Source organism: Balaenoptera acutorostrata, chromosome 2 (assembly GCF_949987535.1).
Source record: "Balaenoptera acutorostrata chromosome 2, mBalAcu1.1, whole genome shotgun sequence".
NCBI lineage: Eukaryota > Metazoa > Chordata > Mammalia > Artiodactyla > Balaenopteridae > Balaenoptera > Balaenoptera acutorostrata.
The window spans coordinates 175,778,548-175,793,981 of NC_080065.1; the positions used below are offsets into that span (position 1 = coordinate 175,778,548).

The 15,434-nt window shown below is 40.6% G+C and overlaps 1 protein-coding gene across 4 annotated transcripts in view; it reads right to left on the minus strand.

Annotated features, from left to right (window-relative positions):
• LOC103005442 (zinc finger protein 709-like) overlaps nucleotides 1-14,562 on the minus strand; it is a 63,441-nt gene extending 48,879 nt beyond the window's left edge. For 2 of the 4 annotated variants that reach the window (XM_007178432.2, XM_057541705.1), the window contains exons 1-3: nucleotides 14,439-14,562; nucleotides 7,024-7,150; nucleotides 6,760-6,820 (exon numbers count right to left, since the gene is read on the minus strand). In XM_007178432.2, the coding sequence (XP_007178494.2) occupies nucleotides 6,760-6,820; nucleotides 7,024-7,150; nucleotides 14,439-14,441 (191 nt within the window). In that variant the 5' untranslated portion in view covers nucleotides 14,442-14,562. Of the gene's footprint in view, nucleotides 1-3,769; nucleotides 6,379-6,759; nucleotides 6,821-7,023; nucleotides 7,151-14,438 lie in introns of those variants that run through there. The other 2 variants (XM_057541702.1, XM_057541704.1) reach the window with 2 other exon arrangements.
• Nucleotides 14,563-15,434: the final 872 nt, after the last annotated feature.

Sequence of the window (15,434 nt, forward strand, 5' to 3'; positions counted from 1 at the left end):
TGTTGTTGTTTATTTTAATTTGCTGTCTCATTTGTGTTACTAGTGGCACCTTGCCAGTGTATTCCACCCACATGCAGCAAGCAGCCCTCCTAGGGGAACAGAACTCTCCCTCCCTGGCTCATAAATAGTGCAAAGCCAAGTGGTCATCAGCTACCATGTCCGCTACAGAGTTGTCCTTCATGGAAAACACCTGAGGCATTAGCTGACTACTACATGCATTTTGAAAGTTTTTTGACATTTCTTGATTGGCATTAATGATATGTTTGTTGAATGACATCATGTGTGCCCAGGTCAGTGCCAGGGGCTCCAACGATGATGAGTCTGTGATTGTAAACTGTAGGAAAAGAGCACATTTGTGTTGGATGGGCCAGAGGGGTTTGAAGGAGGGTGCCCAAAATGAAATACTGACATGTAGGTTACCCAGTCTATGGATGATGTTAGGAGGAAGAACTGGGACTGGGATATACATGTAGTGGCCAGGATGTACTATGACAATAAACCAAAGACCTGTAGGAGTGGCCAGAAAGGTCACTGATAAAATGTCTAGTATAGAAAGGCTCTACTCGTAAGATAACAGTAAGCCTGATGACCAGAACAAAGTAACTGGCCCCAAAGACTGAGGATTAAATCTGAATAATGCCCTGAACAGCAGAAAGACCTATGTATAGAAGAAAGCAAGCTTTAAGTAAGCCATTAGGACATCCTATGAGGGTTGTAGACTGGGGTCCTGAGACTGCCACTGAATGCCTTTTTCAACAGCCTGGTATTTCAGAATTGAGTGGCTATCAATAATTTCTACCGTGTGTCAGTGAGTGATTGCATTTTGGTTTCAGAAGGGTTATGTGTGATAGTATAAGTAATTTTTGTATATAAGTATCTACCAAGGTTAGAGCATAGCAAGTAGCCAGTAGAGGGGGTGAAGGGCCCTACAAAGTCTGTTTGCCATCAGCCGTAGGGACCCCTTCCTTGGTCAGGAAACTATGTCTATTGAGTTTATTACCAATGGTGTGTTTGTTCACATCAGATGCCTTGGTCAGTCACTAAGGCAGCCATGGCAGAGAAGGGATGTCCCATGAATATTGCCTAACATTGAGGTTAGAGGTCTCTAAGTGGTTACGGATTGTGGGGGCTCACAGGACCAAGGTTAATACCATCAGATCCCAGGTGAGAGTGTGCCCAGAAGTCAATTTATCACTCTGAACACTGAGCCTCTGCAGACTGAGGTTTAATATATGCACAGAGTAAGGACTGGCATTGATTTGGACTTGGATATTGTGAGGCGTTACTCTCAGACTTCTTAATGCCAAAGGGGGCACCCTTGGATAAGGAGCTGTGATTGGTGGTTGAGGCACCTAGATCATTGGCAGTGGCCAAAGGATCTGTAACAACATACAGATGAGTTCCATTCTTGGCTGGGGAATTCTCTATTGCTAGCACGATTGCCTGGAGTTTGACTAATCCATCTAATGCTTGGGTCCAATCTCTCATCCCAGATGGCCTGTTTGATTTAGGGACAGAACACAGCATCTCTGCAGTGGACCCCATCAGGTGTGGTGGCAGCACCCTGTATATAAAGTATGTGGACTCCCTGGTCTCTCCTGGGATCCCAAGTGACTCCTCAAGTGGCCATGTGTCCAGAAAGAAGTGACCTACTCCAGAACAAAAGACATTAACTTGGGGGGAACACAGTTCCTTCAGCAAGTGGGATGTGACAGAGGGGCCAATTTTTGCTTTATGCTGCAAGTACCAATGCCTTTTTAACGAGGAAGACTCTGGTTAGCAAAACTGAGGGGTCCTACATTCATGACCCAAGGCAAAATGGGAAATTGGCTGTGGAGGCTCAACTCTGGCCATGGGAGGGCCTCCATTTACAGAACAACTCTGTCAGCTGCCAGCAGAGCTGTTCTAATTGTGTGCAGTAACAGCTGAGGAGACTAGTTTCTGGTACAAGAATGCCTTGGATAACTTGTGTCCACCATGGGTGGTTTAGAGACACCTGGATGCATAAACAGAGGCTGCTAAAGCCTTTATGGTAAATGGGTGTGGGGAGGGAGACAATAATGGAGTAACTGTTACTCAGACAAATTCCAGAGCATGTGATTCCCCATTCAAACTCAGTAAAAATTGAAGTACTGTGTGAACAAGCAAGCAAACATATTTTACAAATAAGAGACAGCCGGGATTACTGTGGCCGATGGAATGTGCCCATAACATAGGTTCTGCCAACTGTTTCTATTGCCCTCTCAACTCACAGTCACTGATGTTGCCTCAGGAAATTTTCCAGAGTGGGATATGCATGAATTTCTAAAGATGTTTCCATGTAAGCAGGCACAGAGTAGGCTTGAGAGCTGGAAATAGTCTACAGATGGTGATGGGAGGAAATGATGTGATTTACACGAACGAGGATGTCCCCAGGTAGATCCCACTTGGGATACACCATTAGGTTTCAGAACCACAGTATTCCTGATATGAGGAAGGAGCTTATTCTCACATGGAAACAATGGGTCAAGGCAGACACTACCCAATGCAGCAGAGAAACAAACCCCCATGTTGATCTCTTTGGCTGCACCCTTCTGAATGTCATGGTGAATCAGGAAAACATACTCACTAGCACTATTAATGGCATAAGGTGTTTCCTATACAAATTAGACATTATAAAGATATAATCTACAGAAGATGGTAATAAGACAATACTCCCAACGATGAAACATGAATTACTTTCCAAGTGGACATAAAAGGCCTTACAGAAAAATTCAAACTCTGATGGATTTTGATGTGGAACTTGTGAAGACATCAGGGGAAAACTAGACTTCTAAGAAAATGGAAATCAAATATTTGTTGGTGGTGTTGGGGATACTCTTAACTACAGGGGCACAGAATCTGGGAAATAAGCTGCAAGACATTGTCCTCAAACCTCCTATTCATCTATCTCTCTCCCAGTGTGGTGGCTCCAAAATCTGAAGAATACCCTCTTTGCATCTGCCTTTCAATCCAACTCAGGTAATGCAACTGATGACTTCTAACACAGAGTCACAGAGGAGATGAATTCTGGTAAATCTAGCTCCTAACATTACTCACAGGCAATGTATCTCCAACTCTATAGATTTTTTGTCCTATCACAAGTCTCTCTTCTTTTTTTTTAAATTTAATTTTATTTTTATTTGTTTATTTTTGGCTGGGTTGGGTCTTCGTTGCTGCGTGAGGGCTTTCTCTAGTTGCGGAGAGCGGGGGCTACTCTTCGTTGTGGTGCGCGGGCTTCTCATTGCGGTGGCTTCTCTTGTTGCAGAGCACGGGCTCTAGGTGTGCGGGCTTCAGTAGTTGCAGCACATGGGCCCAGTAGTTGTGGCTCGTGGGCTCTAGAGCGCAGGCTCAGTAGTTGTGGCGCACAGGCTTAGTTGCTCCACAGCATGTGGGATCTTCCCGGACCAGGGATCGAACCCATGTCCCTTGCATTTGCAGGCGGATTCTCAACCACTGCGCCACCAGGGAGGCCCCCCTCCCTTTTTTTTTTTTCAGTACTTATTTATTCATTTGGCTGCGCCAGGTCTTAGTTGCGGCACACGGGACCTAGTTCCCTGACCAGGGATTGAACCCGGGCCCTCTGCATTGGGAGCACGGAGTCTTAACCACTGGACCACCAGGTAAGTTCCATAAGTCTCTCTTCTTAATTCAAATTCTATTCACCAACTACCAGTCAGAAAGAAAGACAAAAAGCAAAGAGGAAAATCATAATTTATGTAAAAGTATTCTCTTTGACAACCTTTCCGTACATAAAAATGTATTCCAAGTGTTTAATAGAATGGAAAACTGAAAAAGGCTCCTATACCCATCACCCCCCAAAAAGGATCTTTCTCAGTAAAAAAGGTGCAATATATATAATAGATTAGGGGTATACGGGAACTGCCACCCAATGCCAGTAGGAAAATAGCAAACTGCCATTTTCAATGACCCTTTAACAGAGAATGAATAGAATATTATAAAAATTTAAGCCTACCTACATATTAGAAATACATTTTAATTCACCCGTGGATCCAACAGACTTCAAAACGGAAAGAGAAAAAAATCATTTGATTAAACTTAAAATCACTACCTTTAAACCTTATGTACTATTGTTGAAAGACAACTTACAGAACACACATTAATATTATTTTTGAAATTAGTAGAAATCCTATGTCCAAGGATACACTTTAAGAAAGATCCTTGCTAAACACAGCATATTTTAAAACTTTTAAAACAAGTCTTTCATACTGAAGGTTTTCTGGAACATTAGGCATGGATTACTTCCCATCAAGTTATCTCATGTCACATTTATACTTCTTCATAGGAGTTTTCACGTCTAAGGATGTGGGCCAATTGAAGTGTTTCCCAAGCTGTTTACAAACAAGAGGTTTTATCTAGTGAACCTTTTCATGCCTTCGTAAATTACTGTGATAAAAGAAGGCTTTCCCACATTCTTCACATTTATATGGTTTCTCTCCAGTGTGCAGTCTCATATGCCGTCGAATGCTTGACAGAGAAATGTAGGCTTTCCCACATTCCTGACACTGATAGGGTTTCTCTCCAGTGTGACTTCTTTCATGCACTTGAACATAGGTGGAACTGAACGTTTTCCCACATATTTTACATTCATAGGGGTTTTCTCCACTGTGGGTTCTTTCATGATTTTGAAGAGAACTGTGAGTGCTAAATGCTTTAGAACATGTTTTACACACATACGGTTTCTCTCTAGTGTGAGTCCTTTCATGTCTTTGAGAAGAACTGGTAACAAACAATGCTTTCCCATATTGCTTAAATTCATAGGGTTTTTCTCCAGTGTGATTTCTTTCATGATTTTGTAAACCTTTTTGAGAACTAAAACTTAAACCACATTGTTTACATTGATAGGGTTTCTCTCCAGTGTGACTCCATTCATGGATTTTAAGAGAACTGGGATTAATGAACACTTTCTCACATTCTTTACATTTATAAGGTCCATCTCTAGTGTGTGTTATCATGTGATATTGGAAGGTTTTGTACCATGTATAGGTTTTCCCACATATTTTACACTCATAGGGTTTTTCTCCAGTATGGGTTCTTTCATGCATTTGGAAACCTTTTTGAGAACTAAAACTTTTACCACATTGCTTACATTGATAGGGTTTCTCCCCAGTGTGACTCTTTTCATGTATTTTTAGAGAACTAAGATTAAGGAATACTTTCTCACATTCTTCACATTTATAAGGTCCATCTCTAGTATGTGTTATCATGTGATATTGGAAGGTTTTGTGCCAGGTGAAGGCTTCCCCACATTCTTTACACTCATAGGGCTTTTCACCAGTGTGGGTTCTTTCATGATTTCGAAGAGATGTGGCACTACTCAATGCTTTAGAACATGTTTTACACACATACGGTTTCCCTCCAGTGTGATGCCATTTGTGCATTCGGAAGGAACTGAAATAACTGAAGCCTTTACCACACTGCTTACATTCATAGGGTTTCTCTCCTCTGTGACTCCTTTCATGTGCTCGAAAGGTTTGTTTACATCGAAAGGCTTTTCCACACTGTTTACACTGGTAAGGTTTCTCTCCAGTGTGACTCCTTTCATGGGTTCGAAGAGAACTGTGGTATCTGTAGGCTTTCTCACAGTGTTTACATTGATAGGGTTTCTCTCCTGTGTGAATTCTTTCATGTGTTTGAATGCTTTCATGACAACTAAAGGCTTTTCCACACTGTTTACATTCATAGGGTTTCTCTCCAGTGTGAGTTCTTCCATGTACTCGTAAGGAACAGTAATAACTGAAGGCTTTGCCACATTGTTTACATTGATAGGGTTTCTCTCCAGTGTGACTCCTTTCATGTATTTTAAGAGAACTGGGATTAATGAATACCTTCTCACATTCTTTACATTTATAAGGTCCATCTCCACTGTGTGTTATCATGTGTTTTTGAAAGGTTATGAGCCATGTGAAGGCTTTCCCACATGCCTTACACTTATAGGGTTTTTCTCCAGTATGAGTTCTTTCATGTTTTCGAAGACAACTGAGAGTACTCAATGCTTTAGAACATATTTTACATTCATACAGTTTCTCTCCAGTGTGACTTCTTTTGTGCATTAGGAAGGAAGTGAAATGATTAAAGGCTTTACCACAGTGCTTACATTTATATAGCTTGTCACCATATTTTTGAAACTTTCCCAGTTCATGTTCAATGTGATATTTCATGTGTCTAGTAAGGGATGAACGATCCATGAAGACTTTTCCACATGCACTGCATTCACATGGTTTTAATAAAGTAGTTTTCTTCTTCAGATTGAGAGATGGAATAAGGCTGAAGTGTTCTCCACAGGAACTACTGTCTTTACTTTCAGAGAGTCTCTCTACCATAGGACTTCTGTGAAAACTGAAAAGCACATTTCTAATGATTTCTTTATTGATCTTATATTTCTTGTATTTATTATGATTTATAGGAATAGTATAGGTTTTCCACCTTGTGTGAACTGTTAGAAATTGAATATACTGAATGTACTGCAATGGGACTTCACCTTTCCTACTATTAAAAGTGATATTCAAATATAGGGTTTATTAATAATATTTGCAAGTGAACTATTTTGCAAACACCTAACATTTATGTCACATTTAAGAAAATGTTTTTGGTAGAAATTTTCTACGAAAAACTAAATTTGAAAAAGGGGCTATTTGTTTTGTTTGCTGGTTTTTAAAATTTCATAATTTACCAGGATTCTCACTTGAGACAATGCTTTGTATTGTGAGTGTGACATACCTTAGGTTTCCCCCCTGGTTTTTGTACTGATCTCCAATGTCATGATCTTCCCGTGTTTTTCCTAAAATGCAGACCCAAAAAATTATTCCAAAATATTAGAAATTAATAAGAATTATTTGATTCTATGTCCATTGTTTAGGGTGACCAAGCCCAGTTGATATCCCAACATCCTCCCTTCCCCAATTCCACATCTTAGAACAATGTCAAGTAGCACAAAGCATTTGTTCTCTAATTGACTAGGTGAAAGAACGTCACCATCCTTACCTACTGAGGCCAGGTTCCAGAAGATTTCCTGCATCACATCTCTGTAGAGTTTCTTCTGTGAAGGATCCAGCAAAGCCCACTCCTCCAGGGTGAAGTTCACAACCACATCCTCAATAGCCAATGAGTCCTAAAACACCCAAAATATGTGTACAGTAAGATGCATGAGACTGACAGCACTAGACATCTATACTCCATTTACAGTAAGGTTACTTATGAATCTGTTGTTTCCAAAGAGTTATTCTATGACTTGATCATGAGAAACTTATTCTCTCCATGCTTCCTCGTAAATTTAACGGCATCATGAACACATGGAAATTATTTACACATTATTTCTGTGATCACGTGATAACTTATACCTCATTAATGGTAGAGCCCAGAGATTGCTGGGAAACGACAGAAATGCTATACAAGTGAAACAAATATCATTTTAAAAACATTGATTTTGTGTGAGAAAATTCTTTCATCTTCTCCCTTATTATCCACCATTTATAGCACTCCATGAGGTAGAGGGTCAAATCTGCATGAGTTTTCAATGAATGAGTCTCCTGAGGAGAACTGGAAGCTTTTCTTCCTAGTCCTATCACCAAACATGAGAGTGATAGGGGAACTGTAGAAATAAAACTTTTACCAAAGCCCAGCTGGCCCCACTGTTCCAAAGTCCTCCAGGCCTTTGGAAGTAATTAGATGCACCTGACTGAATGTAAATCTTCTTGTGGGGAAGCACTGCTTTTAAGTTGTGCAATAATGATCACAGACTGTGTTCTTCCCTTCTATGTGTAATTTCATGCAGTTAGAAGGTTATTCTAAACTTAGAGCTCAGACCCGAGGAAAAAGGAATAACAACTTAGACCACAAAATCCCTCCACTCATGTGCCTCAGGGATTGTTCCAGCCAAACTGTAGAACACATACAGAGATAATAGCCAGAATAGCTCTTTCTGATCAAACCCTGTTCCCTTGAGGAACAGGTTAAGAGCTACAGATTGCTAGCGAGTTCACTTAAGTTCATATGGGTTGATGGTGAATTTGTCCACGATTATAAAATATGTAAAGGTTTCATCAGTGGTTTCCTCCAAAACAACATACGGTCTCCATTCTGCAATTGCAGGACCTAATGTTTCCTGAGCAGCCACGCTAGCTGCTGCCTGGCCAACTTACACTCTGGAATTTTTGAACCTAAAAGTTGTGATTTTCAATCTTACTAGAAGAGAATGAAAACATCTGAAAGTCTTCCTAGAGCCATGAGACCAATGACTTCAAAAGGCAAACTGGTGTCTCTGGAACTGAGAAAGAGAAAATAAAGACGTTTTGAAATATGCCACAAATATTCTGTTCTTAAGGCCTGTACTGAAAAAAAATGTTTCACCATAGTGTAATGCAAAGACAAAAGGAACAAACAGAACACACTATCCATAAACCCTAGCATAACTTTTTCTAACAGAAGATTAAAAACACACATAATGAAAATAACTGAAGGAAAAGAGAGACAGAAAGAAACAGAAGATGTAAGTAACAATCACTGAGATTTTTCTAAAATTAATGATAGACAACAACTGTAGATCCACGAATCTCAGTGAACACTAAACACGAAAACACCTAAAAAGAAGACTAAAGTATATCATACTCTAACTAGAGAAAAATCAAATGCAAAAATAATATATTTTAAGAAGCCAGAGGGGGAAACAGACCTCAGGTATAGAGAAATTAGAATTAAACTGGACATCTTTTCAGAAAACAAGCAAAAACAGAGTGGGTTGAAATGCTTAAAGTTCTGAAATTAAAACCACCCTAAGAATACTACATCAAGGACAATTATCCTTAAAAAACAAGGAAGAACTGAGGACTTTCTGAGACAAAAATTGAGGGAATTTGTCATTACTACATCTACTTTGAAACAAATGTTCAAAATTCATAAGAAAGAATACAAATGATGAAGGTGGATTAGGAGAGGAATAAATAAACATCTTTAATATTATCATATATAACAGATAAGACTTTGTGTAAAATAATATTAGCAACAATGACACTGGTAATGAAAACCTTGTGGATAAGTAAGGTAAGACAGGAGGGAATTGAGAATAGTGTGGTATGAGATACCTGTACAACCAATGAAGAGGTATAGTGTTACTTGACAGAAGACGTAGGCTAATTCTAAATATATACTAAAAACTCACGAGCAACCACCAAAAAAAAATTTTTTTAATGTGTAACTGATAGGCTAAGAGAGGATTAAAATGAAGAATCAGGTAAAATGCTCAGTTAAAGCCAGAGAAGGTAGAAAAAAGGGGGAAGGCAAACGAAAGAAAGCACAAGGGCAACAAATAGAAACAGAAGAATGTGTGGTAGATATTAATCCAACTGATTAATCACCATTTCAATCATCAATGGTCTCAATACAAGTGAAAGACAAATACAGTAATATCAGATTTTAAAAACTAATTATATGTTGTCTACAAAAAACCCATTATAAATATGAAGACACAGGTAGATGAAAGGTAAAGGGATAGAGAAAAATGCACTATGCCAAAACTAATCAAAAAAAAGCTGGCATTGGTATATGAATTTCAGATAATGCAGATTTCAGCCCAAGGAAAACTCAGTGATAAAAAGGGGCTTTACATACGGACAAAAAGGTCCATTCTCCAAGAAGGTATAACAATCCTTCATGTGTACATACATAGCAACAAAGGGGCAAAGTACTTAAGGAAAGACGTGAAGAAGGCAGGGAGGAATACATGAATCCATTATTATAATTGTACATGAACACCCCCTTATCACAAGCTATAAATTTCAGCAGGCAGAAAATCAGGCAGGACAGAGCTGAGCTGAACAAGCACTATGAAACAACTCAACTTAACTGTAACCTATGGAATGCTTTATGCAACAAGGGCAGAATACACATTCTTCTCAACTTTACATGGAACATTCACTAAGACAGAACACATTCTGGGATATGTAACGTACCTTAACAAATCTGAAAGAAGAAAAACCATACAAACTATGCTCTTAGACCTCAAAGGCAATTAACCTAGATATCAATAACAGCAAGAGTTGGAAAACCTCTCAATACCTGGAGATTCAACAACACCCTTCAAAATAATACAGAAGGTCAAAGAAGTCTCAAGAAATATAAAATTTATTTTGAACTAAATGAAATGAAAACATAATGTGTCAAAGGATGTGGGATGCAGCAGAAGCAGTGCCTAGAGGGAAATTTATGCCATAAAACAAATACACTGGAAAAACACCAAGATGTGTAAACAATAACGTAAAAGCATGTACCTTAGGAAACGATAAAAAGAAGAGCATATGAAACACAAAGTAAACAGAATAAAAGAAATAATAAAAATTAGAAAAAAAGTAAGGTAACTGTGGGATATCAATGGAGAAAAAATTTTTTTAACTCTTGATTCTTTTTTTTTTTTTTAATATTTATTTATTTATTTGGCTGCACCGGGTCTTAGTTGCAGTTCGTGGGATCTTCATTGCAGCATGCGGACTCTTAGCTGCAGGATGCATGTGGGATCTAGTTCCCTGACCAGGGATGGAACCCAGGCCCCCTGCATTGGGAGCAAGAAGCCTTAACCACTGGACCACCAGGGAAGTCCCTAACTCTAGTTCTTTATCAAGATTAATAACATTAATAAATATCTAGTCAAGATAACTAAGAAAAGAGGGAAGACAAAAAGTACAAATATCAGAAAGGAACAAAGGGCAAAATGAAAATGAAAAAGAATTTGATAAAATCCAACATCCATTTATGAAAACAAACTACTAACAGAGGGAACTTTCACTTCCTGAGAATGAACATCTTCATGAATCCTGTAGCTAAATCTATAACATTTGTTTGTATAACATGATTATCCCTGTGAAACATCTGAAAGAATCCACAATGAAAGAGATAGCTCCTGAAATCAATAAGAGACTGAGATTGAGGGTTAATCAGTTGCTTTCCTATAGACCCACACAAATGTATTCAACTGAACTTGGAGAAAGATGGCAAGGAAATCCAAATGAAAAGGGAACCTCTTAAACAAATAGCACTGGAAATAACGGATATCCACATAAAACACATGCACACACACAGACACACAACAATGAATGCAGACACAGACCTTACACATTTCACAAAAAATAACTCAAAACACATCATAGATCTCAATGTGAAATGCAAAAGTAATAAACTCCTAGAAAATAATACAGAAGGAAATGTAGGTGACTCTGGGCTTAGTGATGAATTTTGAAATATAACACCAAATGCAAGGTCTGTAAAAGAAAGTATAATTTCACTTCACTGAAATGAAAACATTCCTGCTCTGAGAAAGAAAAGTGTTAAGAAAATGAAAAGACAAGTCAGAGAGTAGGAGAAAATCTTTGCAAAACATTTATCTGATAAATGACTGGTATCCAACAGATGCAAAGAACTCTTAAAGCTCAACAGTAAGAAGAAAAACAACCTAATTAAAAATGGGTAAAAGATCTGAACAAACAGCTCCCCAAAGAAGACACACCAAAAAGAAATATGCTACATGAAAACATACTCCACATCAAATGTCAATGGGAAATTGAGTAAACAACAACGAGGTATTACGACACACTTATAAATGGCTATAATTCAAAATACTCAGAACGGCAAATATTGGTGAAGATGGGAAGATAATCCTCATTCATTGCTGAGGTGAAAGGAAATTGGTACCCTAACAATGAAAGACAGGAGCTTTCTTTCAAAAAATATACTCTTATTATGTATAGTAAGACTCAGCAATTACACTCCTTGCTATTTGTCCAAATGAATTCAAATCTTATGTTCACAGAAAACCTGTACACAAAAATCTGTAGAGGCTTTATTCATAATTGGCAAGAGTTAGAGTTAAGCAAGATATACTTCAAGAGTCTAATAAATAAATGATCAGTACAATGAAATACTCTTTGGTGATAAAAAGAAATGAGGTATCAAGCCCTGAAAATACATGGAGGAAGCTTAAAAGTATATTGCTAAGTGAAAGAAGCCAATCTAACAAGGTCATATACCGTATGGTGCCAAGTATATGAGGTTCTGGAAAAAACAAAAGCATGAGACCGTAAAAAGATCTTTGGCTGTGAAGATTTTTGGCTTTGGTTTTAAAGGATTTGAGGGTCAGAGAAAGAGATGAATCAACAGGTTGAGCACAGAGTATTTTTACGTAAGTAAAATTACACTACATGTGCATAAATGATGGACACATTCTATATTTGCCAAATCCATACATTACATAACACAATACAAAAGGGCCACACTAATACAACCTGTGCACTTTTAATGCATCAGTATTGGTTCAGCAATTCTAACAAATGTAGCAGTCCTCCAAGATTTAAAAAGCAGTGAATACTGTACGGATGGAGAAGGGTTATGTGAGATCTCTCTATAATCTCTGTTCAATTCTTCTCTAAACCTAAAACTGATCTAAAAACGCTTAAGTCTACACCAAAAGAAGAAGAAGAAGAAGACAGATCTGTACAGCTCACCCCTGAGGACTTCCTGATTTTTCCCTAGGTATGGTGAACCATGGGTGTGCTTATCTACCAAGGCTGTCCCAATTGAGGGATGAAGGGCAGCAACTCTCCACTGAGTTCCAATACAGCCTGACAATACCTCAGGGTGTACTGTCATCCTTAGTCTATGCACTTCCCCAGACCTGTGCATTCAGTTAATCCCAAGCAACTACCCAGGGAAACAAGGTGTGGGAGACAATGGCTCCTCCACCACCACAGCGTGTTTCAAAGGACTGTAGAAAGAAATGTCATCTCTCCACCGGAAGGCATAAGCCAGAGGGCCAAGGTTTAGCTCCATCATATAACAAGTAGGTGTGAGTACTCAGTCTGAGCTGACTGGGGTGCTCTTTCCAGTACCAAAGCCATAACAGGCACCTCAGTGGAGCCCTCTATTTTTAAGAGATCCCAGTACATGGAGACAATTACAGCTTTAATGGCGTATTAAGATGGGACCTAGGCAGTGCCTTGCATCAGAAGCCTATGGACAACTTAAGGTCCTCCTCCAGAGAGCCTCCCATCACTGCCAGCAGGGTTAGAGGTCTCCTCATGACACTGATCGCTTTATAGAATTTAAGGAACTCACTTATGTTGGGTTTGAACTAATCTCTTTGCTGTGCCAAACTGAGACAGTGGGTGTTGTCCATCATAACCCAGAGGGTAAGGATCCTTGTTGTAATAGATGAAGGGGCAACAGCCTCTTAAAAGTTATTTTAAAAGTTTTGGTGAGCCTTCTGGAATCTCATCACCTACTGGCTGCCTTTCCCTGTCTCTTCTCTTTCACTTTCTCTGAAATAACGGCCCTTTAAGTAGTGACTGTCTTTTGGACTCACCTCATTCACAGGGTGTAATCCTCCTCCTACTCTCCCACTCCTCCCCTCAGCACTAATGTCTGCGCAAACCCAGCTTCAGTTACACCTTCACTCTAAACACAGATAGGTTCCAGCTGAGACATCAACCCAGGACCACTGGAAGGAGGACCCCATTCTCATATTCCTGCTCCCGAAGTACAAGGGATTAACAGAAACTGCCAACTCGGAGTTCTCAGTGTATACAACCCAGGCTTGGTGGGGTCAACAATGCAATACAGGGCAGCACAGGGCACAGGAGGAGACCCCAGCAAACAGCAACTCACAGGGCAGGAGCCTCCAGGCTTTCTTATCAGCCCGTCCAGGTAAGAAGCACTAGGGGAAAAGGGAGGGGTGAGGCTTAACTTTCAGTAGTCAAACATCAAATATGTGGATCCCAAGTAATCATTCCAAGAACAAAAACTGTAAGAAAAACAGGCATTCGCACGGGATTGTTTGTGTATAAAGAAACACTAAAAGGATGATGAGGTAGTAATCAAAACTAGTTATCTGAGGGTGGCTGGAGTTAACAGCGGAAGAGTGGAGGAGGATATGCGGGCAGGGAGTCCTGAGATACTTTCCTCCCTTAGGAATTTACACTTTTCTACAAAGGAAACTACTGCAAGATCTGATCCTTTAAACAGTAATGGATATAAACTTGTAATCCATAAAAAATGAAAACCTCCTTTCAAACTAAAAGGACAAGGGACATTATAGTTGGTCCCTCTACTATAGGAAACAGAATGGTCCCTTAATGACCCTCCCCGTGGTCAACGCACAATCTGGAAGAGACACGGGGCTGCGGGTGCAGAGTTGCCCAGAGAGGCTCCGGGGTCGGGCTGAAGACGCCACCCGCATGGACCGGGTCCCGGCTGCCGGCTCAGCCCCCATGCTGCGAATCGGAGGGGACTGAGGTCCGCGGGGCGCTCCCGGTGGATTCGGGTCCGCAGACTCCAGAGTTGACCGCGAAGAGGCCGGTTCCGGGCGCTTCCGACCAGTCCCTCCGCCCCGTCTCCGCTCCCCGGGGCAGCACACTCACCATTGCGAGATTTCCTAGGTCTTCCTGCGTCCTTCCCTCGACTCCAACCACCAGAGCAGGTCAGAGCAGAAGAGACGGAAGCGCTACCAAACACCCTGAAGGGTAGGTAAGCCGCCAGCCCTACGCGGTGGGAAGAACCGACGTCCACGCCGGTGCGCCGCGTCGCCCCGCCCACCTGCCTCACCGGCCTCCTGGTTGGACAGGTCCCAGTGCCACACCCCCTCATGCCTGAGTGACAGCCTGTGGGAGGAAGCCTGAGTCAGCGGAACCACTTTCCGTGGTTGGGATGGGACCTGTCCCCGCCTGGCACTTTTGGTTTGTGACAGAAATTTTTCCTTCCCCGGGATTGCCTCTGCTGTCTTCCGCAGCTCCTCGTGCACTGGAATTCCTGATTCAGTTTCAAGACGGAGCAAGTACAGATAAGAGGATGGCTCCGGCCTGCCCTGCCTGGAACAAGGTTTTATGTCCACCAGGGCTCAAGGGCTTGGTGTAAGGCTGTATGGCCATTCGTGGAGCTGTGCTTCTTGTTAAGAAACGCAGACACTTAAATGTGAACTCACTGTCTGTAGTAAAGGGCCGGCTCCATTTTCATCTTTGGTCCTTGACAGCGCTGAACTTTCCACCCATCCCTGCCCCATCCCCACTCATTAAGTACTTAAGGTACCTAATCCCAGCGCACTTGGCTCTGGTAGGAGGTCTGAATCAGTCAGCTGGGTGCCAGGACAAATCTCAGTCAAACCACAGGCTGTGAAGTGTGTGCATTAACTTCTCAGGTGTACATTTTACACTGGAAAAAAATTTATTTTAGATCAGTGTTCCCTGTGTGCCTAGAAAACCTTGAAATGTCAACAGCTATAATATATATATAAGGCAATTGTATTCCTATTTCCACTGACAGAAGAAAAACTATAAATTGTACTTAAAATTGGAATGCACCTAGAAACTCTTCCTGCCCCCATCTTTACTGAAATATAACTGACTAATAAAATTGCATCT